The following is a 23,127-nucleotide window of genomic DNA, read 5'->3' on the forward strand; positions in this document are numbered from 1 at the left end:
CCATACCCTGTTCAAGTGCAGGGCATGGGTCTCCGTCTCATTTTTCTTCAATAATGCTTGCAGGGTATGGTTGTGTGGGTATGGGTCATGCAGGTTTTTTGGACAAGTGGGGTGAAGTGAGAGAGCAGGAAAAATGATTTAAAATCATCTTCTTCCCTGCCTCTGCATGCGCAGGGAAGAAGGAGAACAATGCCGTTAAAAACGGCACTGTTTCAGTGTTCTGTTTTTTTTTTTTTTTTTTAAGAAAAGAAAAATGTAATTTGGAAGAACCCAAAAATGGGTTATGATAGGGTTAATCAAAATGCATCAATTATCAACTAAACATATAACAAAAGGGAGAGAAACATGGGTAATGTAGAGAGAGATGAGTGTTTTAGGGTGCTTGGGGTGTTTTTCACAGTGGAGAGAGAAAGATCTAGCCAGTGGTGAGAAGGGAGGAGCGCGGTACAAAGTTTCTCATGTGTGGAGTAAATTAGCATAGGATCTTATAAATTATGATCTCTTATGAATGTAAATATCTGCCAACCTCACCATTCTCCACTCAGTAGAGTAGCTCATTCACTATTCTTGGTTTGACATTTTTATGGCTAAGTTAACATTGTAATCTGCATCTACTTGTCCAAAGACTGCAAACAGATCGAAGTATCCTTTTTCTTTTGGTTTGTTTGGACTTGTGGTTTTAGAACTGCATCCAACAGCGTGCCCCTCTGAAAGCTGTTGGGAAGTTAAAGATTGCTATAGCAGGAACCCGTTGAAGTATCCTTTTTCTTTCTGCTTATTTACTAACCTGTGTTCAGCATGTCACGGCCATGCTTTTGGCATTTGGCATCTGGCTTGGACTAGTTCAGTCAAACTGTGTGAAAGTAATAGTCTTTCACATAGGTTCTGCCTGAATCAAAGCATGGCAAGCAAGAGTTGACCACCTATGTCATCTCTCTCTCTCTCTGAATCAGACAGCCATTGAAGTATCCTTTTTCTTTCTGCTTTTTTGCTAACCTCTTTGTTCAGCATGTTATGGCCATGCTTTTGGCATTTGGCCAGGACTGAGTTCAGTCCAACAGTGTCAAAGTAATAGTATTTCACACAGGTTTTGTTGGAATAACAAAGGCAGTAATGCAAAGTAAAAAAAACTCAAGAACAAGAAGAAAATTGAGATGAATATATATTTTTATTAAGTGTTTCTCTCTAAACTCTCTTAGTTATTCTCTCTTTTTGTCACTATCTAATAATGCTGAGTTACAAGGTTATAGCAGATTATTCTAGATAACCCACAGTTAGAGCCTTTCTATTCTAGATGTGAATCTTCAGTTCATGGCAGTCCCAAGACTGAAACACCCTGCCCCAGTGGTGTTTATCCATTGTTGAACCTCTTGTTGACACAACCATAGCCATAAGACCTCATGTACTGGTCTTCAACCCAAGTAAATACAGTTGGGAAGACTGACTGGCTCAGTTGGACACATATTAAGAAGTCCCCAACATAAAATGGGACTGAGATTGCAGAACCTATTGCTATAATAGCAGAATTGAACTATATGGAGAGGCAAAATTGACCAACATAGCTCAAATTCACTGAATAGAGCGCGGATGGAAGCTGTCAATCAACAAGAGAAGTTGCAAGAAATTTGAAAAACCTAACATGAGAGAAAAAGCAGAACATGATGTCACAGGAGGGGAAAAAGCAGGAAAAAAGAATGACATCATAAGAGGAAAAACATCTGAATTTCTAAACAGAAAACACAGCGAAAATCCAAGGGAAATGGGAACGGTTCAATACTAGACACCAAATGAATAGAAGTTTCGATCGAATATAAATTGAATAGTGATTCCAAAATTCTTTTTTCTCGTCCCTGTAAGTTTGGACGCCAACATAGTGGGTCTGATTTTCCATAAACTAACTCATACAAGCATGTTAATACATCTCATCAGTTTGAGTTCACTTGATCTCAAATTCTCTATCCTGCCCTTTCAGCATGCCTGAAACCATAGAAGGCATGATCTACATTTTCCAGCTGCTCAATTGCTTCATCTACAGTCAGAGGTGGCATGTCAAAGTAATCTGTTCGAACAACCTGAAGATGGTGGAGATAAAGAGTCTATGGCAGACACCGATAAAATGTCCAGGTGGGCATTGGTTTAACTAGCCAAAAAGCATGCATCAAACTTAATGTGATAGAAAATATGCTTTCTCTAGTTTCATTATACATTGACACCCAGATGTAGAAAAGAACTTCGAGTGCCAAGCCATGATTTGGAAAGATGAAGACGGTAATGCGGTTTCGTTTTGCAACAGTCCATAAATATCTAGCTAAGAGAACCGATAAGGTATTCGCTACAGTTCACAAGTTATGATGCTAAATCATCTGCAAATTACATGTGCCGTAGTAATCGCCAAGAGTCTATGGCAGACACCGATAAAATGTCCAGGTGGGCATTGGTTTAACTAGCCAAAAAGCATGCATCAAACTTAAATGTAATAGAAAATATGCTTTCTCTAGTTTCATTATACATTGACACCCAGATGTAGAAAAGAACTTCGAGTGCCAAGCCATGATTTGGAAAGATGAAGACGGTAATGCGGTTTCGTTTTGCAACAGTCCATAAATATCTAGCTAAGAGAACCGATAAGGTATTCGCTACAGTTCACAAGTTATGATGCTAAATCATCTGCAAATTACATGTGCCGTAGTAATCGCCAAGAGTCTATGGCAGACACCGATAAAATGTCCAGGTGGGCATTGGTTTAACTAGCCAAAAAGCATGCATCAAACTTAAATGTAATAGAAAATATGCTTTCTCTAGTTTCATTATACATTGACACCCAGATGTAGAAAAGAACTTCGAGTGCCAAGCCATGATTTGGAAAGATGAAGACGGTAATGCGGTTTCGTTTTGCAACAGTCCATAAATATCTAGCTAAGAGAACCGATAAGGTATTCGCTACAGTTCACAAGTTATGATGCTAAATCATCTGCAAATTACATGTGCCGTAGTAATCGCCAAGAGTCTATGGCAGACACCGATAAAATGTCCAGGTGGGCATTGGTTTAACTAGCCAAAAAGCATGCATCAAACTTAAATGTAATAGAAAATATGCTTTCTCTAGTTTCATTATACATTGACACCTAGATGTAGAAAAGAACTTCGAGTGCCAAGCCATGATTTGGAAAGATGAAGACGGTAATGCGGTTTCGTTTTGCAACAGTCCATAAATATCTAGCTAAGAGAACCGATAAGGTATTCGCTACAGTTCACAAGTTATGATGCTAAATCATCTGCAAATTACATGTGCCGTAGTAATCGCCAAGAGTCTATGGCAGACACCGATAAAATGTCCAGGTGGGCATTGGTTTAACTAGCCAAAAAGCATGCATCAAACTTAAATGTAATAGAAAATATGCTTTCTCTAGTTTCATTATACATTGACACCTAGATGTAGAAAAGAACTTCGAGTGCCAAGCCATGATTTGGAAAGATGAAGACGGTAATGCGGTTTCGTTTTGCAACAGTCCATAAATATCTAGCTAAGAGAACCGATAAGGTATTCGCTACAGTTCACAAGTTATGATGCTAAATCATCTGCAAATTACATGTGCCATAGTAATCGCCAAGAGTCTATGGCAGACACCGATAAAATGTCCAGGTGGGCATTGGTTTAACTAGCCAAAAAGCATGCATCAAACTTAATGTGATAGAAAATATGCTTTCTCTAGTTTCATTATACATTGACACCCAGATGTAGAAAAGAACTTCGAGTGCCAAGCCATGATTTGGAAAGATGAAGACGGTAATGCGGTTTCGTTTTGCAACAGTCCATAAATATCTAGCTAAGAGAACCGATAAGGTATTCGCTACAGTTCACAAGTTATGATGCTAAATCATCTGCAAATTACATGTGCCGTAGTAATCGCCAAGAGTCTATGGCAGACACCGATAAAATGTCCAGGTGGGCATTGGTTTAACTAGCCAAAAAGCATGCATCAAACTTAATGTGATAGAAAATATGCTTTCTCTAGTTTCATTATACATTGACACCCAGATGTAGAAAAGAACTTCGAGTGCCAAGCCATGATTTGGAAAGATGAAGACGGTAATGCGGTTTCGTTTTGCAACAGTCCATAAATATCTAGCTAAGAGAACCGATAAGGTATTCGCTACAGTTCACAAGTTATGATGCTAAATCATCTGCAAATTACATGTGCCGTAGTAATCACCAAATGGTGCAATGGGGAAAGCCCTTGTTGGATATCAATGAACTATTCGCTACAAGTCTATATTAATGAACTCACAAGAATACATAAGACTTACATTAGATGATATGAAGCTATGGATAGTAACTAAATGCATATAAAACAACTAAGACAACATAAATGATAAACCGCGAACAAAAATGTTAAAGAGCCCTACCTCATCAAGATTGTCGTCATCTTTTCGCTGTGAAACTGTATCTGCATCATTCTCCACCACTTGTGACATTGGCTCCCTAACCTTCAACTTATTAAATCCTTTCCTCAACTTGTTGAATAATTGACGACACCAAATCAATACTTGCTTAGATTTCTCCGCATCTTCCTCTGCCCTCACCACCCCATGACTTTTAGTAAACACAGTAACCCAAAATCACAAAAAATCTAAAATTGAATTCATAATTTGAAGGGTACCTTTCTAATCCTTGGGCCTTTCCCTATCTCTGCACCTCTAAAACACAACCTTACATCAACTGCCCGTACAAGATGACAACGTTTCTGAATTGCCTGTCCGACTTTGTACCCCACATGCTCTATAACTGTATCAGTCAACTGTTACATCGAAACATTTGTTACATTAATTAATGATTAATTTGACAGAGGGAGGAGGCACATCCCATGACATCTTCACTGAGTATCCACCATGGATCGAAGGGATCTTTGTTTTCCTTCAAGTTTCAATAATTTTCACGTTTTTTGCATTAAAAAACTGGACTTTAGAGACACTTTCGGGGAGTGGATCTTTGTGGAATTCACCAAAGAAGAAGCTAGTGAAGTAGTAGGAGTTGTTGATGATAATGGCTTGTTTGCAACGAACCCAAGAGAGAAGCCATCTACAAATTTTCTTATGAGGGTTGTTTGGATTGCTGGAAAATGAAGGAAAATAATGGGGTTTTTAAAGAGGTACTATTAACATGACAAATGGACAATGACACGTCAGCTAATTGATTAAGTTGGGCCCCACTTTATGAGGGATGAATCTTTATCTGCCAAGTCCACATTCAATTTGTGGGAAACATAAAAAATTAGCCACAAGTCTATAAGATAATTATAAATTAAGTTTAAGAACAAATAATGTCATCAATTATGTCCAAAGTATTCCAGAGGTTTCTCAATTGGATCCTTCCATCCATTTTCTCTCAATTTTAATGTTAAGTTTTCCTTTAATAGACCAGTTTCATTGCATAAAACAGTAAAATTATAGGGAAATAATTTTTAAACAAATTGAGAAAAATACCCAATTGGGAAATATATGGCGTATTGTGGATCTAATTAATAAAATACATTGCTCAGGGTCTTGATTAAGATACATATATAGTTTAAGGTCCAGAATGAGGTTTACCCTTTAATTTACATGCATGGAGTCTTTAAAGTGGGGGCCACCTTCTCCTTGATGGCTCACCAATCATGATCTTGCTTGAGCGACAACAATTATTACCATTAATTAATTATTAACATATACTACAAAGCATGGCGGATCCCATGTCAAGTTCTGTTTTTTTTCTTTTTCTTTTTTCAGTAGATGGGTGAAATTCTTTGTATTTATTTGAGATATAAGGGCTTTTATAAGATTTCAAAACTTGATTATGGATTAATTTTGATGAGATATATTTTAATTTGTAATATTAAAGAATAATTAAAAAAATAATAATTTGACAGATTATCTTAAATTTTTATAAAACAAAATACATATTAGGATCTATCCTTACATTTCAATGCAAGATGGCGTAAAATGTTAACTAATTTTTCCTTTGTCATGATACTATTCATGAAATTTTAATATTTTTTATAAAATATATATTAAATTTATTTTTTATTAATTTAAAATTAAAAATAAAATTTAATTAAAAAAATAAGACAACTCAACACCGGTTTATCTATCAAACCTGAGTCACGAAACTAAGATAATCTTATAAAAAAATATTAAAATAAATTATAAAATCCAATTATCAATCAATTAAAATTTTAATAATAAAATTAAAAAAACCAATAAAACAAAATGCTAAACCAAATGTTTCAGTCATATTATAGGCTAAATCCACTCACTTAAAAATCCCAATGATATATGAGTCCATAAAAAAAAAACCTTCGCACCTAAAAACTCAAATAAATCAAACTAAAAAAAATAAAACTCATGGAAGTATAGCAATATGTTAGACCAAATGTTTTTAAGCCCGCTTCTCTAGATCTAAGAACATATTAATTTAAACCATTTAGGTGGTAGCCCAGTGATAAGAACTTAGACCAAGAGGTTTGTTATCTCTGTGGTCTCAGGTTCGAGCCATATGGTTGCTCATATGATGGCCACTAGAGGCTTACATGGTCGTTAACTTCAGGGACCATGGAATTAGTCAAGTTGCGCACAAGCTGGCCCGGACACCAACATTAAACTAAAAAAAAAAACATATTAATTTAGTAAGATATAATACCCAAATTGTTTGGTAAAAAATCAGCTAATCAGATATCATACTCAATATCTACAAAGTGGAATTCTATTCATGTCTAATTAAGGTTGTGAAAATTATGAATTCACTCATAAAATTATATAATTTTACAAGTTAATATGTATATAACAAGTAAAATCAAGTTAAAAATTTTAAAAACCAGCAAAATCAATTAAACTTTAATAAATTTAATCAAACTCCATAAAATCAGCCAAATCAAACCGATTTCACGTGTTCGACAAAAGTTTACAATATTACTGACTAATACCAGCAGTCCACAATCCCCACACCCGTCTTCCCTTTTCTCTTTGCCAAATCTCAAATTCTCAATCTCAACCCTACTGACTAACACCAACAGCGCAGCTGATTCCTGTTCCACTCTCCAGTCTCCACTCACCAGCAGCGCAAAGATTAATCTCATTTTTTTCTTTACTTTGTTTGCCTCTGATTTGATTGTCTCTACTCTCTCATCTGATTTTGCTTGCCATTGTAAATGCTGGATTCCCTTCTTTTCTAGATAGTGGCCAGGTTTGCTTTCTGGAATCTCTTCTTTTCTTTTAAGTTTTATTATGCGGAATAGGGTCATGAGCTTATATCATTTTTTGGTGGTTTCAGTTAAATAATCTTGAACTTGTTGTTATTCTTCTTGGTGCTGAAAATCTGGTAAACACATTACTTGCTGTTAATTTCGGTTGGACATTTTCTCTCCCTGTTTTCCCTTTGTTTCGAGTCCATCTTGTGGTTGCTACATGGATAGAGTTCATGAGGGATTTTTATGGTTTAGAGATGGGCATGAAGAGAAAAAATAGTTTGTTAAACATCTAAGATTAAGGGAGATGCGGGCACTGTCTGTGGCCCGATGTAATCTTGGTGATCTTTGCAATTATGGAACCTACAAGTATGTAGGCTCGTCGTGTTTAGGAATAAATTGTACGCCCTTTCAGTTGGTGTTTGTTCCACTTTTCTGAGGATCATGAACCTCTTAAGATGCTCATAAACCTCATTGAGAAACAGAATGGCTCGATCAGATCTTTCATATAATTGCTAATCAAATGTCAGAGTTCAGCGAATTCTTGATCTTCTTTCTGTTTTTTTTTAGCAAATTAATAGCCTTTTACTCGTGACTGCATGCATGAATTACTTGTAATTTTGTGTTTCAAACAAAACTTTCTGTGATAGTACAGAAGACCAACTGAGGTAAGAGGTTGATACACTGGGCTACATTTCATAAATGCAGCACTCACCGTTCAAAAATTATGTACAAGGAAACAACAGCTAGAATGTTTACTTTGACTCTAAAGTTGATTTGATTTGGTTTTGGTAATAATGTATTCAGCTAGAATGTATTCATCACCTCTTTAAAGATTGTTAGGAAGATTGTTTTAGGTCCTGGTTGTTTTTCTTTTCTTAAGCTGTTTGTACACAAAAGAGGGTATGTTTATTCCTGGATAAACATTGTTGCTACTTGCTGCCATGTTGTAATTATTTAATTTAATGCAAATGTCAATTATATTGAGAATTCTCTGAGAGCAAATTCTATGTTTTTATGAACCTATACATATTGGACAGACCTAGAAAGTGCTTGTAGATCTTCTTCTCCTTCTTGTTGTTAAAGATTGGAATTGTCAATATAATATATAATAAGTTAAAATATTTTACTTGTGGTTTTATGATTTTATGATTTTACGATTCGAGTTTATATTGTATATTCCGTGTCGTGCCAAAAAAGCTTTTTTGACAACCTTGTGTCTGATCTTACATCAAAATATTATAAGTCTTTTTAATACTCTATATTATCCTTTATCTTTCATATAATATGGAATATAATATGGAGTATTCTATTTTGATAAAATCAAGTTTATTGAAACAATATAACTTTGAGATTGTTAGAAATCAAACTCTCTTTTTTCCCCTATATATCCAGGATGAGTTTACAAGATTTGTGATTAGATAAGTGCATCAGATTAGATTCCATGCAAGCACTTCAGCATTGGCAATAACAGCCACTAATTACTATCAGTCCTAGTATGAGAAAATAGAAGATATATAGCCTAGCAGGATCAAACCTTATATTTCAATGCCAGATAGGTAATGCTATGTCTATTCTTCCTTGTATATGTTCATAAACAAGAGGATGAGAGAAGGGAAGAGGTTCATAAACAAATGCCAGAGGATCTTAGCCAAGTTCCCAAAGGGAGGCAAGTATACTTGCAAGCCTTGTGCTGCTTCTCATAAATTCTCACATTGCTCGATGCTTGAATTCACATGAGAGATGCATTTTTCTCTCTCTGAATGCGTTGCTGGTTTGATTTTTCCAGATCACCCGAGAAATCTAAAAAGAGTGGCTCATCTGTTATTCTTATAATAGTTATACCTAGTAGCAACAAAAGTGGGAAGAATATTACCAAAAATGGATTTGTTCTAAACTCCTGAATGGATAGCTGCAAGTTGTCTGCAAGACCAAATCCTTTACATTTGTCTAGAATGCCTCCAGCACCTGAATTCATTTGTCACTTACTCCCCTTTGGAAAGAGGTAACAGAATTTGGTGTTTGGAACTCAAGCTCCCAATTACCAGCTCAAACCCTGATTCTAACCCTTGATTGATTGAACATGGAGCATGATCATTATTAATTGTATTAGTAAAATCCTGCCCCAGTGGTCTTTATCCATTGTTGAACCTCTTGTTGACACAACCACAGCCATGAGACCTCATGTACTGGTCTTCATCATGCCTTTCAACATTCTCCAGATGATGGAATATAAAGTGCATTATCTGATATAAACATGAGTTTTTTATCCTGAAAAATGTAGTTTTCGCAAATGAAAAGTTTAGGCAGCTACTGATTTGTTTTTTAAGATTTTTGATGGGTGGGGTTTCGATTTAGTCACTCATTTACTCACAGATTATGATGGTAGCCATCTCAGCTCAATATCTCTTGCAGCTTCTTTCAGTCTCTCATGAGTTCTTGAGTTTTTGCCAAATCTTAAACCATGTTGTCAGCTCCTTAATCTGAGCTATAGATAAAGTTAGACGCAGGGTAGTTTAATCCTAATCACACGAAAGAAAGTGTCAGGTGTGCAGTAAGAGCGAGACACCTTTTCTACAAATTTTCTGAACTCCAATGAAATCTACGGCAGTTTGGAAAAAAACCAACTCTCTGGCAGGAGGGAGAAGAAAGAAGCGTGGAAAACAGGATCGTTCTCAGGTATCATTAGGAATTGTTTGTAGGAGGAAGAAGTATAAGGTTAGGTTTCTTAATGCCAGAGGCAGTTTGACAGAGATGGATTAAGGAGGTTAGTGACAACTCTATGGACTCTACTATTGCCAACGTCAATGGAAGGTTGGAAAAACTGGCAGCTGATACTGAACCCACAATAGTCTATAGCTCTGGACGTGAGGTGGCAGCTACACATCACCTTGGCAAGGTTTTAGGGATTCATAGAGATACTAATGATGGTTTGGATGCTGAACATATTCGGAGGCGGATTGATATGAAATATATAGAAGGAATGGTTGGACTCCCTCTGAGTTCTTGCTCTGGTGCCCAGGTTATGACTTTTATTCTAATCTTAAGCAGATGCTACCATGGAATTATAGAGATTTAGGCAGTCTTTGTAGAAGGGGGGCTGCCTGCACAAAAGTATGTTAGTTCCAATGATATTCTTGGAAACTAAAATTTATAATTATACGAACACCTTAGTCAAAAGTATTTGGAGTGGGTCTAATGTTAACTAGAATGGTATAGTTTCTTTGCAATTTTAACTATGTTATTGTAAGCATTATTGCATGCATCATATATAAACTGATTCTGTTTTGCTTTGCGATCGAATTCGGTTGAAATATACCTGAGAACGTGGGAGGCTGCTAGCGCGTGGGAGACGCCAGTGGACTTTGTTCAGACGCCTGCAACGTGGTGCTCATTGTGTTCTCTGACAAATGGAAAACAAACTAATAAAGTTGTTTAATATATCAAAATTACTTTGAATACATCAAATCGATTGTAATTGGGTTATTATGATGAAATTAGGATTCGAAACCAAACTTTTCAAGTTCACTTATAAATTCACTCTACAAATTGATTTATTTTATGTTTTTTATCCCTCCAATGAAAAAGACATTTTTATCCGTACTCAAAAAAATAGTAATCAGACACTAATGAATAGTTAAATGAATGATAAATGGGGGAGTGATTGCTGCTTGTGCCGAATGGAATTTCAGTGCATGAATGGACATGACGCTTGCTTTCAGTTCTTCGATTTCAGTGCATGAATCGAAAGCTTTTCTTTTGCTTTAGATATAAACTTGCCAATCACCAATGTTGACTGATTTTGTTGATGATTTTGGCTCTGTGTAAGAGTTGCGGAACATTGTTTGTACCTGTTAGAGATTACATATTATTGTTTCAGTTGTTTTCTTAATTGAATAATAATTATATTTTTGCGAAAAAAGGTTAATACAACTCCTAATAATTAGTTTCATGTAAAAAATAAAAATATTTTAACTAATATTTTATTTTAGTTATAAAGTTAAATAAATTTTAAAGATATTTTAATTGAATTAAATATTTGAACACAAAATTTATGTTCTTATATATATTAAATCTAACAGGTAATATGATTTCTATGATTAATTGTTGGTATTAAATTGATTTTGTTGATGGTTTGTTACTCTTTTAATAGTTATTTATGACTTACAAGTTATCAGAATTACTTTATTTTGCTTGCAAATATTGCTGCTGTTGTGATAACTGAATTTGTCAAGTTACTCGCTGGTTTGTAGAGCAATTTGTTCATAACACTATAAATCTCAAAATACTCCCAGAAAGGGAGACTCAATTAAGTGATCAAGAATAAGGAAATGTTCATAACTCAATAAAACATAAATGATTTTATAGTTAACACAAGCTATTGCTTGCTTGACCTATTACATACATGGAATCTTTTTCGCAGAAGCAACACCCAAACCATTTGATATCTTGTTTGTAAAGGGAATCCAATACCATGAATCTGCCACTCTAGTGTTGTTTAAATGTCAAATCCACTTGATATCTTGTTTGTACTGTAAAATTAGAAAGGTAAGACTGGTCAAATAAATTGTAGAGAAAAGATAGCCTACATAAACTGTGAACATAAAATTTGAAAACTCAAATGCTCGCAAAACTTACTTGAAAATATCAATTGCATTATCTAGTTTCTTCCAGCACCACATCTGCCAACATTCTTCTTTGTTTTCTTGCTCTCGAGATTCCATATATCTTCAACCATCCTAAAAAACCATGAAGGTTTTCTTGTTCTAAACACGATGTATCCCGTTGCAACTCCAAACACAAACCCGCATCCATACCCCATTGTCACAGCTTTCCATCCAAATCCTTCTCCAAACAGTGTTGAATCATCTCCTTCATCAAAGCTTGATGGCGGTAATGATGGTGCCTCATCACCGTAGCATTCTTTTAGTACTTGAAATCCACATAAACCCAAGTTTCCTTCAAATGAGGTTGCAGTAAAGGTGTTGAACAAAAGTGGGAAGAATATTACCAAAAATAGATTTGTTCTAAACTCCTGAATTGATAGCTGCAAGTTGTCTGCAAGACCAAATCCTTTACATTTGTCTAGAATGCCTCCAGCGCCTGAATTCATTTGTCACTTACTCCCCTTTGGATAGAGGTAACAGAATTTGGTGTTTGGAACTCAAGCTCCCAATTACCAGCTCAAACCCTGATTCTAACCCTTGATTGATTGAACATGGAGCATGATCATTATTAATTGTATTAATAAAATCCTGCCCCAGTGGTGTTTATCCGTTGTTGAACCTCTTGTTGACACAACCAAAGCCATGAGACCTCATGTACTGGTCTTCATCATGCCTTTCAACATTCTCCAGATGATGGAATATAAAGTGCATTATCTGATATAAACATGAGTTTTTTATCCTGAAAAACGTAGTTTTAGCAAATGAACAGTTTAGGCAGCTACTGATTTGTTTTTTAAGATTTTTGATGGCTGGGGGTTTGATTTAGTCACTCATTTACTCACAGATTATGATGGTACCCATCTCAGCTCAATATCTCTTGCAGCTTCTTTCAGTCTCTCATGAGTTCTTGAGTTTCTTAAACCATGTTGTCAGCTCCTTAATCTGAGCTATAGATAAAGTTAGATGCAGGGTAGTTTAATCCTAATCACACGAAAGAAAGTGGCAGGTGTGCAGTAAGAGCGAGACACCTTTTCTACAAATTTTCTGAATTCTAATGAAATCTACGGCAATTTGGAAAAAAACCAACTCTCTGGCAGGAAGGAGAAGAAAGAAGCGTGGAAAACAGGATCGTTCTCAGGTATCATTAGGAATTGCTTCTAGGAGGAAAAAGTATAAGGTTAGGTTTCTTATTGTTGGATGCATGGAGTTATTTTGGGTTGGTGGAAACTGGAGACCAAGTTCGTTTCGGATATATTGGAACTTTTGTACTGTCATGTTGACCTCTGGGCTGGTGCTATAGTACTGTTGTCATTGTTTATTCAACCATCCAGTTATAATATTTCCCGGTGTCTTCAAACTTGCCATTTGTTTTCTAGGCTGTCTATACTTTGTTGGCTGCTACCAAGCAACAAATACTCAGTTTCTAATGTCAACTGAATATATGAAAAGATCCATCATATGGAGTGGATTTGAGTCTCTGCTATATCATAAACTAATGGCACATGATTAGTTCCATTTATGTGAGTCCACCTTTTTTGAAAATGATACTATGTGAACGCTGATGGCTGCTATGTTCAGTATTAGCCTCTTGCGTGACTGACTGGGAGGGGTTCATAGTTGGAAGGAATTAAATTTGAAGACTTGGCCTTGAACCAATATGATTGCTATAACTGGAAAATACAGATATTAGTTCTTTCTATGCCTGATGAAATTTGGATTCGAAAACCAACTTTTCAATTAAGAAACCTTCTGATTGCAATTGCTCTGTAGAAGATTTAAACTGCTTCGTAACAATCAAGCCTATCCTCTAAACACTATTGAATATGGCCATGTTCTCATGTTGAAAATGTCATTGATTGGGATAGAGGCTTTAGAATTTATGGTCGGTCTAATGGTTTATCAATATGCTGCAATTTTGTATTTTTATTTTTGAATCAATTGGAGGATTGGAATCTATCAAGCAAGCTTTGTATGAACTGGTGATTCTTCCTCTGCGGAAATCTGAGCACTTCTCACACGGGAAACTTCTTGGTCCACAAAAAGGGGTATTGTTATATGGACCTCCAGGCACAGGAAAGACCATGCTTGCAAAAGCTATTGTCAGAGACTCTAGAGCTGTTTTTATAAATGTGAGGATCTCTAATCTGATGAGCAAGTGGTTTGGCGATGCACAAAAGCTCGGTGAGTATAGATCGCATTTGAATTGCCTCTCTTGTGCTTGAGCTTTGTCTTGCATTAGCAAAACAATGATGGTTTAAAATTATTGCATTGTTATTCTAAATCTTGCTGTCACCCACCGATTATGTTGAGTGAAATTTAGTTTCACTCTGATAATGAAGATATTTATTGAAGAGAAATTTAGTTTCACTCTGAGAAATTTAGTACTTTGTGAGCATTCTTAACTTGTCCTTATTGAAGATATTTATTAGCAACAAGATTTTGTTGGATGCTCTATTAACTTTAAAAAACAGGGCACTGTAGCTTGCTTATCTAATGAATAAGATTGCAAAATGATCAAAATATTGGTATTTTTGTTGCTGTATGGTATTTCTATATATCCTGCATCAGGGATTTAACAAAAGTAATTGAATGGCATACATTCTTGCAATTGTGAAAGTGGTCATTACTGTATTTTGCAACTAAATTGTTGTGTTGAAACCATCCCTCATTAATCAATCTCTGTTTTTGCAACTAAATTGTTGTGTTGAAACCATCCCTCATTAGTCATTACAATCTTTTCTGCATCTGAATCCATTCAAGTCTTGTTGGTTCTGTGCTGACTAGAAACAGACTTAGAAGTAATTAACTAAGTTTGCGTAGTTGCTTTTTTGCTCTTATTGAAGTTCTTATAATCTGATTGATGTTGATTCTCTTCTATGCTGTTGCAGTTGCTGCTGTTTTTAGCCTGGCTTATAAACTCCAGCCTGCCTTTATATTTACAAACCAGTAGATTGACAGTTTTCTGGGGCAGCGTCGTACTATAGATCTTGAGTTCTGCATTTATACGGTCCTCTTTGTTGGGATATTTCCAGAACTCAAACACACACAATTTACGTGGTTCGGCAACTTGCCTACTCCACGGAGCTACTGGTTTGTATTAATGAAACTTACAAACAATACAAACAAAGGAGGAGGAGATAAAACTCTCTCAACTCAACTCTACTCTCTCAAGCTCTCTCTATTCTTCTCTGTTCTCTCTTCTCTCTGTGTTTCTCACGCTGCTCTCTGTGTTCTTCATACACAACTAAGCACACACACACATAGCTATATTCTTCATACACAACTAAGCACACACACACATAGCTATACATATACAATGAATGATTGAAGTGGCATGATTGATGCCCACCGTTGCCTCCACTTTGTGTCCTCCACCATGTGCAAAAGGGGGATTAGGTATTCCCACTTGCACATGGTGGGTCATTGCTGTCTCCATAATGCTAACACTCTTATGCAGTGACTTGCTAGAATGTGTTTTATGTAAGATTTGTGAAAGTGTGATTTATTCATGTGCCTGGCCTGGCCGGACTCAGTGACGATAACTTACAAAAAATTATTTTAATGTTTTCCCTATCAAACATTGTTTGTATAAACCTATCTTGCTTTTTTTTGCTTTAGATATAAACAATGCTTTAGAGCATTGTTTGTACCTATTGAGATGGTTTTATCACACTTTTTAATAGTCATTCATGTCTTACAAGTACCAAAATTACTCTATTTTACTTGCAAATATTGCTGCTGTTGTGATAACAGAATCTGTCAGTCAAGTGTTCTTTTAAATTTACAAGAATTGCTTCAATCTGTTCATAACTCTATAACTTTCAAAATACTCCCAGAAACAGAGATTGATTTAAGAGATCACGAATAAGGAAATGGACACATAAAAAAAGGACCCAAAACATAAATGATTTTATAGTTAACACAAACTTGTTACATGCATGAATTCTTTTTCATAGAAGTAATGTACATTTAACCACTATGAATTCTTTTTCATAGAAGTAATTCTTTTTCATAGAATTATGTAAACTACAACAAAAAAAAATCCAATACTATGAATTTGCCACCCTATTGTTGATCCACTTGATATCTTGTTTGTACTGCAAAATTAAAAAGGTAAGACTGATCAAATGAAATAGTAAAGAAAAGATAGCCTAACAAAAACTGTGAATATAAAATTTGAAAACTCAAATGCAAAACTTACTTGAAAATATCAATTGCATTATTTAGTTTCTTCTAGCACCATATCTGCCAGCATTCTTCTTTGTTTTTTTGTTGTTGAGATTCCATTTATCTTCAACCATCCTAAGAAACCATGCAGGTTTTTTTGTTCTAAACACAACGTATCCCGTTGCAACTCCAAACACAAACCCGCATCCATACCCCACTGTCACAGCTTTCCATCCAAATCCTTCGCCAAACAATGTTGAATCATCTCCTTCATCAAAGCTTGATGGCGGTAATGATGGTGCCTCATCACCGTAACATTTTTTTAGTACTTGAGATCCACATAAACCCAAGTTTCCTTCAAATGAGCTTGCATCAAAGGTGTTGAATTGCTCTCCACTTGGTATGGGCCCCTCGAGTTGGTTATGTGAAAGGTTTAGGATTGCAAGAAATGTTAGACCCCCCAGCTGCGTTGGAATCCTTCCGGTAAGCAAATTTGAAGATAGATCTAATGATTCCAAATTGGTCAAATTTCCTAATGATGATTGGATTTGACCTGTAAGGGAATTATGAGAGAGGTTGAGCTGTTGGAGTGCTTTAAGCTTTCCGATCATTTTTGGAATCTCTCCGGTGAAATTGTTATTTGACAAATCAAGTACTCTGATAGTACTTCGGATCTTCGTAAACTCAATTTCTACACCTTTCCATGTCATTTCTATGGAATAGACATAGCCAGTGTAATTTGTTGCCCTCATATAAATCATGTTCTGATCCGAGGCCATCATCGCTTCAAGACTATTGAAATACGCAGTTGGCAATGGCCCACTAAAATTGTTGTCAGACATGTCAAGAATCCGTAATTTAGAGAAGGAATTATATGCAGTCGGACCCTTCACAAAACCTTGGAGTTTATTGGATTTTAGGACAAGAATTTGGAGCTTTGGAAGCGTTTCTAGAAAGTAGGGAAATGTATCCTCAATCTTATTGTTGCCAAGATCAAGAACTTGCAACATTGTGCAGTTGATGATAGACGATGATATTTTCCCTTCTATTTCATTTCCATTGAGGTTGAGATATTCCAAGCTATTATCCTTTGAAAATGTTGAAGGGATGGTGCCTTGAAGATTGTTCATGCCTAGATGCAATACTGAGAGCATGCTGCTGAAGTTCCCCAAACATTGTGGCATAGAACCACTCAAGCTGTTGGTGGACAAGTCCAGGACCCGAAGGAATCTCAGCTTGCAAATAGAAGAAGATATCTCACCTGTCAATTTACTATTGGATGCAAGAATAAGGGTTGTCAAGTTCTCTTGTTTGAAAATCGAACTTGGGATTGGACCACGCAAGTGGTTATTGCTCAAATCAAGGAATCTCAATGAATCATGTTGGAGTTCACTTATATTACCTATGAAATTATTGTTATGAAGGTCAAGATAATATAAAGAAGGAAGAGCAAACAAAAAGGATGGTATTGTTCCATTGAACAAGTTATTGGATAAATATAGATATTGTAGATTTGAAAGGGTATTTAATTGAGAATGGATGGGGCCTACTAGTTGATTATTGGATAAATCTAAATATAAAATATTAACTAGGCTACCCAAAAAATCTGGAACTTGACCCATAAATTTATTTGAACCGAGATCCAAGGAACGGAGCTGTACAAGGTTTCCAAGTGATGATGGGATGTGACCGCTAAAATTATTACTTGAGAGGTCTAAAAATGTGAGATTACTAAGTGATGGTGGGATATGACCGCTAAAATTGTTACTTGAAAGGACTAAAACTATGAGCTGTGTGAGATTACTAAGTGATGGTGGAATCTGACCACTAAAATTGTTACTTGAGAGGTCTAAAACGATGAGCTGTGTGAGATTACCAAGCAGGGCTAGATCTGACCTTATAATGTTACAATTACGAAGAGACATATATTCTAATGACTTTAGATTACTGATTAAGTCGTTTTCTAAATAAACTGAAATTCTTGTATTAGAAAGATCCAACCGAGAGAGGACATTACTCAAATTGGACGAAGGAAAAGAGCCAGTGAGGCCTTCGTTGTATGACAAATCCATTGATTCAAGGTTTGGGAGGAGAAAGATGTTACTCGGGAATTTCCCCTGCAATCCACAACCCCAAAGGAAAAGAGATGAGAAAGAAGAGGACAGATTCGTCAAGGAATTAGGTGCAACCAAAGACATATTTACATAGCTCAAATCCAGTTCTCTTAGCTTGGTTAGGTTTTGAACAATCTTGCGAAAAGAAATTGGTTCTAGACTTAGATAGTTGTTGGAAGAGAGACCAAGGGAAACCAACTCGGTGAGTTGATCAAAATCATATGGAATTGAACCAGTAAAATCGTTCCCTCCAAGATCCAAGTACTGCAGGTGCTTAAATTTCCCCATTGAGGATGGGAGTTTTCCTTGCAATCTACAGTAATGGAGTTTGAGCGATGACAGAGAAGAAGACAGATTCATCAAGGAATCGGGAACAGCTAGTGACATGTTTACCCAACTCAGATGGAGTTCTCTAAGCTTGGTTAGGTTTCGAACAAGCTTGTCAAAAGAAATTGGTTCTACACTCACATAGTCGTTCCAAGAGAGATCAAGAGAAACCATTTTGGAGAGGTGAGAGATTTCTGACGGAACTTGGCCTGCAAGATCTGAACCACTTAGGTTAAGATGTGTGAGATTGGAGAACTGGCCAAATCGAGAAGAAATATGGGAGGAGTTGAAATCATTGAAAGAGAGGTCGAGCTGTTGAAGATGATGGAGAGAGAAGAGAGAATTATTGGGAAGGAGGGTGCCGTAAAGCATGCTGCAAGAGAGGTCCAGTGCAGTGACATGCCCGGTTTTCAGGTCACAAGAGACCCCATCCCACAAGCAGCAGTCTGTACCCTCTTTCCATGACTCTGTCTTGGGATATTGATCATATTGATAGTTTCTAGCAAACCAGAAAGGAGAACTCTGAATGGAGAAGGATTGTTTGAATTGAAGGAGAGAAAGAGATTGGCGATGAGCACACGAATGAGAAGAGGAGGAGGAGGAGTAATTTGAGGAGAGTGGAGATGAAATTGTTGAATGGAAATGGAAGAGAAGCAGAATGGAAGAGAGAAATTGAGAGAGGGACAGTGGTGAAAACCCCATGTTGGCTGGCCTTACAGGATTCGAAAGTATAATTAACTGGGAATTTAAGATGAGAAGTAAAGAAAGGCATTATTAGTAGTATTTATAGACGAAATCAAAGTGACTGGTTGAAGCATTAAACAAGTTTCCTTAGCTGAAAGAGAATCGGAGCAGAGCAAGGAAAGACTAATTTGTTCATGAGAACATATTAATTGTTAGTATTAAAATACCTTTTTTCAGGATTTAATAATTAAAAAAATAAAGTATGAATAAAAATCGATGGAAATATGCAATATGAAAGGTTCCTATCAACTTGATTCAAATTGTGCAAACTGAATTGTTGTTTCTTGGCACCAATGACTTCGCACTAATATATATATAACGTTTCTCATGATCCAAAAGTCTTTTCATTCCTTCAATTGATATTCTTTGATTTTTCCTTTTTCTATTCTAAATAAAAAAATAATTTAAACTATGGAATTATATATGTATACATAATTGAAAAAAAAATGATAATCAAAGCCAGTGAATATTTCACGCGAGAAGAAGACCCTTAATTCACTAATACAAGTGTTCATAAATTGAGTGCCGGACGTTAATTAAAAAAATAAGATAGTTAATTATGAAATATTTATAATAAGATAAAAAAAAAAGATTTATGCGAAGATTGCTTTGCCCACTAAAATATAATTTCCGAGAAATTCAAGCCACAAAATCGGAAGAAAACTTCTTTATAATTTACGATCGTAGTTTACTCACAGGTTAAGCAAGTGGGGATGCAGAGTTAAAGAGTCATCCTCACCTTCTTATGTCCACTTCAATCCAGTCTACAGTCAACACGTTCTGGCAATAGCTTTATTGAACAGTTACTATAAAACTGACAAACAATGGAGAATTAATGGAGTTTGAAGGTTCTTGCCCTCAAGATGCTGTGGGATTGGTCGTCCTAAAAGGTCTTTCTCTTTCAGCATCGACAAGGGAGAACGAATCTGGATTTTGTGATCTGTCCTTGACCTCCATGTTGAAGTAAACTCAACCTCTAGAAGGTCAAGGAAGGCAACCACCGACCAGCCAGCCACCAGCTGTGACCGACCAGCCACCAGCCGCAGCCGTCAGCCGCATTCACACCACCGGCCACAGCCGCCTTCACACTTGAAGGTTGAATTTTTCTTGTTTTGAATTCGTGTATAAATAGAGTGCTCAGCTTCTGCTATTCTGTGTGGGAGATAATAGAGAGAAACACTAGAGAGAAAGAGAGAGGGCGTGTATTAAGCTTCTTGTGTGTGTAAGCTTGTTATTTCTTGAAATAAAACAGTGTGTTTTATCCCCTCCGAGTGTTTCAAAACCACCACAAGTGGTTTCTCCCACCAACAATTGGTATCAGAGCCCCGTTCGTCAGAAAACAGAAGTGTTTTGGGAGATATCCGAATTTTCAAAGTTGTCAAAAACAAGTTTTGATCATTCCATCGTGTAGAGCTCATCCATACGAACTCACTGCCGCAAAAATCAGGTTGATCGGACACCGAGGTGAGCCACACGCGCCACCTGAAGATCCTGAACTGTTGGACCACGCGCAGCCACGCGCTCCAGAGGTAGACGACGAGTGCAGTCCACGCGCGCCATATTCGAGCCGTTACGCCGCGCCAAGCCGAGCCTCAAGCCGCGCCTCCAGCCGCGTCGAAGAATATTCCCGAGAATATTCCCTTTTTCAGCCGAGCCGCTAAGCCGAGCCGCTAAGCCGAGCCGTTGTTAGCCGCAGCCGAGCCGATAGAATATTCCGCAGAATATTCCCGGTTCAACCCCAGCGAACCACCCGACGCCCAGAATCGGTATTTTGACCGGTTCACCCATTTTCGGACCCGATTTCTATAAATGCAGACCGGTTCCCTACTATTTGGACCATTCCGGATCGATCTACAGTGTCCGTTTGGCCAAATTCAACTCACAGAAGGTGATATAGTCATTCTAAGAGCAAAATGACTACAGAAAGTACACAAACACTCATCCCGAAGCTGACCAAAGACAACTATGATAGTTGGTGCATCAGATTAAAGGCATTCCTTGGTTCACAAGAGTGTTTGGAGATTGTACACTATGGTTATGATGAACCAGAGTCCAAAGAAGAAGAAGATGCTTTACAAGAGGCACAGAAGCAAGCATTGAAAGTCAACAGAAAGAAAGACAACAAAGCAAAGACGATCATCTATTAAGGTCTTGATGAAGACACATTCGAGATCATAGCTTCCGCTGAAACATCACATGATATATGGGAGGCTCTCCAACAAAAATACAAAGGTGCTGACAGAATCAAGAAGATTCGTCTTCAATCTTTGCGAGGTGAATTTGAGTTATTGCAAATGAAGTCCTCAGAATCTATTTCTGATTATCACACAAGGATTATGGTGATAGTCAATCAGATGAGGAGAAATGGAGAAGCCATCGTCGATTCTCGAATTACTGAGAAAATTTTGAGATCCCTAGATCCAAAATTTGATTTTGTTGTTGTCGCCATTGAAGAGTCCAAGGAAGTGGACAAGTTGACAGTGGATGAACTTATGAGTTCTTTGCAAGCTCATGAGCAGAAGATTGTAAAGCGAAATGGAGATAAGGCCATCGAGCATGCCTTACAAGCAAAGCTGTCTCTTAAGGACAGATATGAGCAAGGGGAGACTTCAACAAGTGGATATACCACTCAAGCATGAAGTCAACAATCCAGAGGAGGATTTCAGAGATTCCAAGGAAGAGGTTCTTGGAATACAAGTTTTAGAGGAAGAGGTGGTAGAAACACCACCAGAGGAGGTCGAGGACAACAAGCATTCACTCCTAGAGGAAGAGGAGGCGGTTACAATAACCGTGACAAGAGGAATATCCAATGTTATAGTTGCAATCAATTTGGGCACTATAGCACTGAATGCAGAAGGAAAGCTCCGTTGGAGATACGTGAGCAAGCCAACTATGCAGAGAAGGATGACAGAGAAGAAGCTGCATTTCTTGTCCAACAAGAACTTGGCGAGAAACAGGAAAATATATGGTATCTAGATACTGGAGCCAGCAATCACATGTGCGGCTACCGAGAGTTATTTAGTGATCTAGATGAGACCAAGCAAGGTCTAGTTACTTTTGGAGATACCACAAAGGTTCCATTCAAAGGTAAAGGCAGCATCCCAATCAAGTTGAAGAACGGCGATTCCAGCTACATCGCCAATGTCTATTATGTCCCAGCCATAAAGCAGAACCTGATCAGCTTAGGTCAACTTATGGAGAGAAGTTATACTTTTTACTCGAAGAATTGTCATCTGACAATTAGAGACAACAATTGGAGATTAATTGCCTATGTGAAAATGTCCAAGAATAGGATGTTTCCTTTGAACATCCAGTATGATGCAGCAAAGTGTTTGAGTGCCATCACCAACAGTGAAGAATGGCTTTGGCACCTGAGGCTTGGACATCTGAATTTCACGAGCTTGAAGATGCTAGCAAACAAGAAGATGGTCAAAGGTATGCCTCACATTGATCATCCAGATGAAGTCTGTGAGAGTTGTGTCCTCAGCAAACATCACAGATCCAGTTTTGCCAAAGAAGTCAACTGGAAAGCAAAGAGACCACTGGAGTTAGTACACACAGATGTGTGTGGCCCAATTACGCCTATGTCGACTGGACAAAATAGGTACTTCCTCACTTTTATTGATGATTTTAGCAGAAAGACGTGGATATACTTTCTGAAGAGGAAGTCAGAAGTATTCAATTGTTTTAAAGATTTTAAAGCAATTGTGGAGAAGCAAAGTGGCTACATGATCAGAACAGTGAGATCTGATCAAGGTGGAGAATATACAGCAAATGACTTTGAAGCCTATTGTACACAACAAGGCATCAGACATCAGACAACACCAACTTATACACCACAGCTGAATGGTGTAGCTGAAAGGAAGAATCGCACGATTCTTGACATGG

The 23,127-nt window shown here is 37.0% G+C and overlaps 2 protein-coding genes, 1 long non-coding RNA gene and 1 pseudogene across 6 annotated transcripts in view; 1 reads left to right on the plus strand and 3 right to left on the minus strand.

Annotated features, from left to right (window-relative positions):
* Nucleotides 1-19,328, minus strand: part of LOC18110857 (receptor-like protein Cf-9 homolog) — a 58,985-nt gene extending 39,657 nt beyond the window's left edge. Inside the window, exons 1-2 of one of the 2 annotated variants that reach the window (XM_052445763.1) lie at nt 16,089-19,328; nt 15,707-15,984 (exon numbers count right to left, since the gene is read on the minus strand). In XM_052445763.1, coding sequence (XP_052301723.1) covers nt 16,111-19,197 — 3,087 coding nt within the window. In that variant the 5' untranslated portion in view covers nt 19,198-19,328 and the 3' untranslated portion in view covers nt 15,707-15,984; nt 16,089-16,110. Of the gene's footprint in view, nt 1-15,706; nt 15,985-16,088 lie in introns of those variants that run through there. The other variant, XM_052445764.1, reaches the window with a different exon arrangement.
* Nucleotides 1-23,127, minus strand: part of LOC18103210 (metal-nicotianamine transporter YSL3) — a 76,446-nt gene that overhangs the window by 14,875 nt on the left and 38,444 nt on the right. Inside the window, exon 4 of one of the 3 annotated variants that reach the window (XR_008056886.1) lies at nt 9,097-9,188. The exons of the other annotated variants lie outside the window; for them this stretch is intronic. The gene's annotated coding sequence lies outside the window, so the exon portion shown is untranslated. The remainder of the gene's footprint in view (nt 1-9,096; nt 9,189-23,127) is intronic. 3 annotated transcript variants of the gene reach the window in all.
* Nucleotides 1,190-4,872, minus strand: LOC18103223 (ribosome-binding factor PSRP1, chloroplastic-like; annotated as a pseudogene).
* On the plus strand, nt 6,937-8,210 carry LOC112323627 (uncharacterized). The gene is made up of 2 exons (XR_002977100.2): nt 6,937-7,219; nt 7,307-8,210. It is a non-coding gene; the product is annotated as an uncharacterized LOC112323627 (long non-coding RNA).

Source organism: Populus trichocarpa, chromosome 12, assembly GCF_000002775.5.
Source record: "Populus trichocarpa isolate Nisqually-1 chromosome 12, P.trichocarpa_v4.1, whole genome shotgun sequence".
In the NCBI taxonomy this organism is placed as follows: domain Eukaryota; kingdom Viridiplantae; phylum Streptophyta; class Magnoliopsida; order Malpighiales; family Salicaceae; genus Populus; species Populus trichocarpa.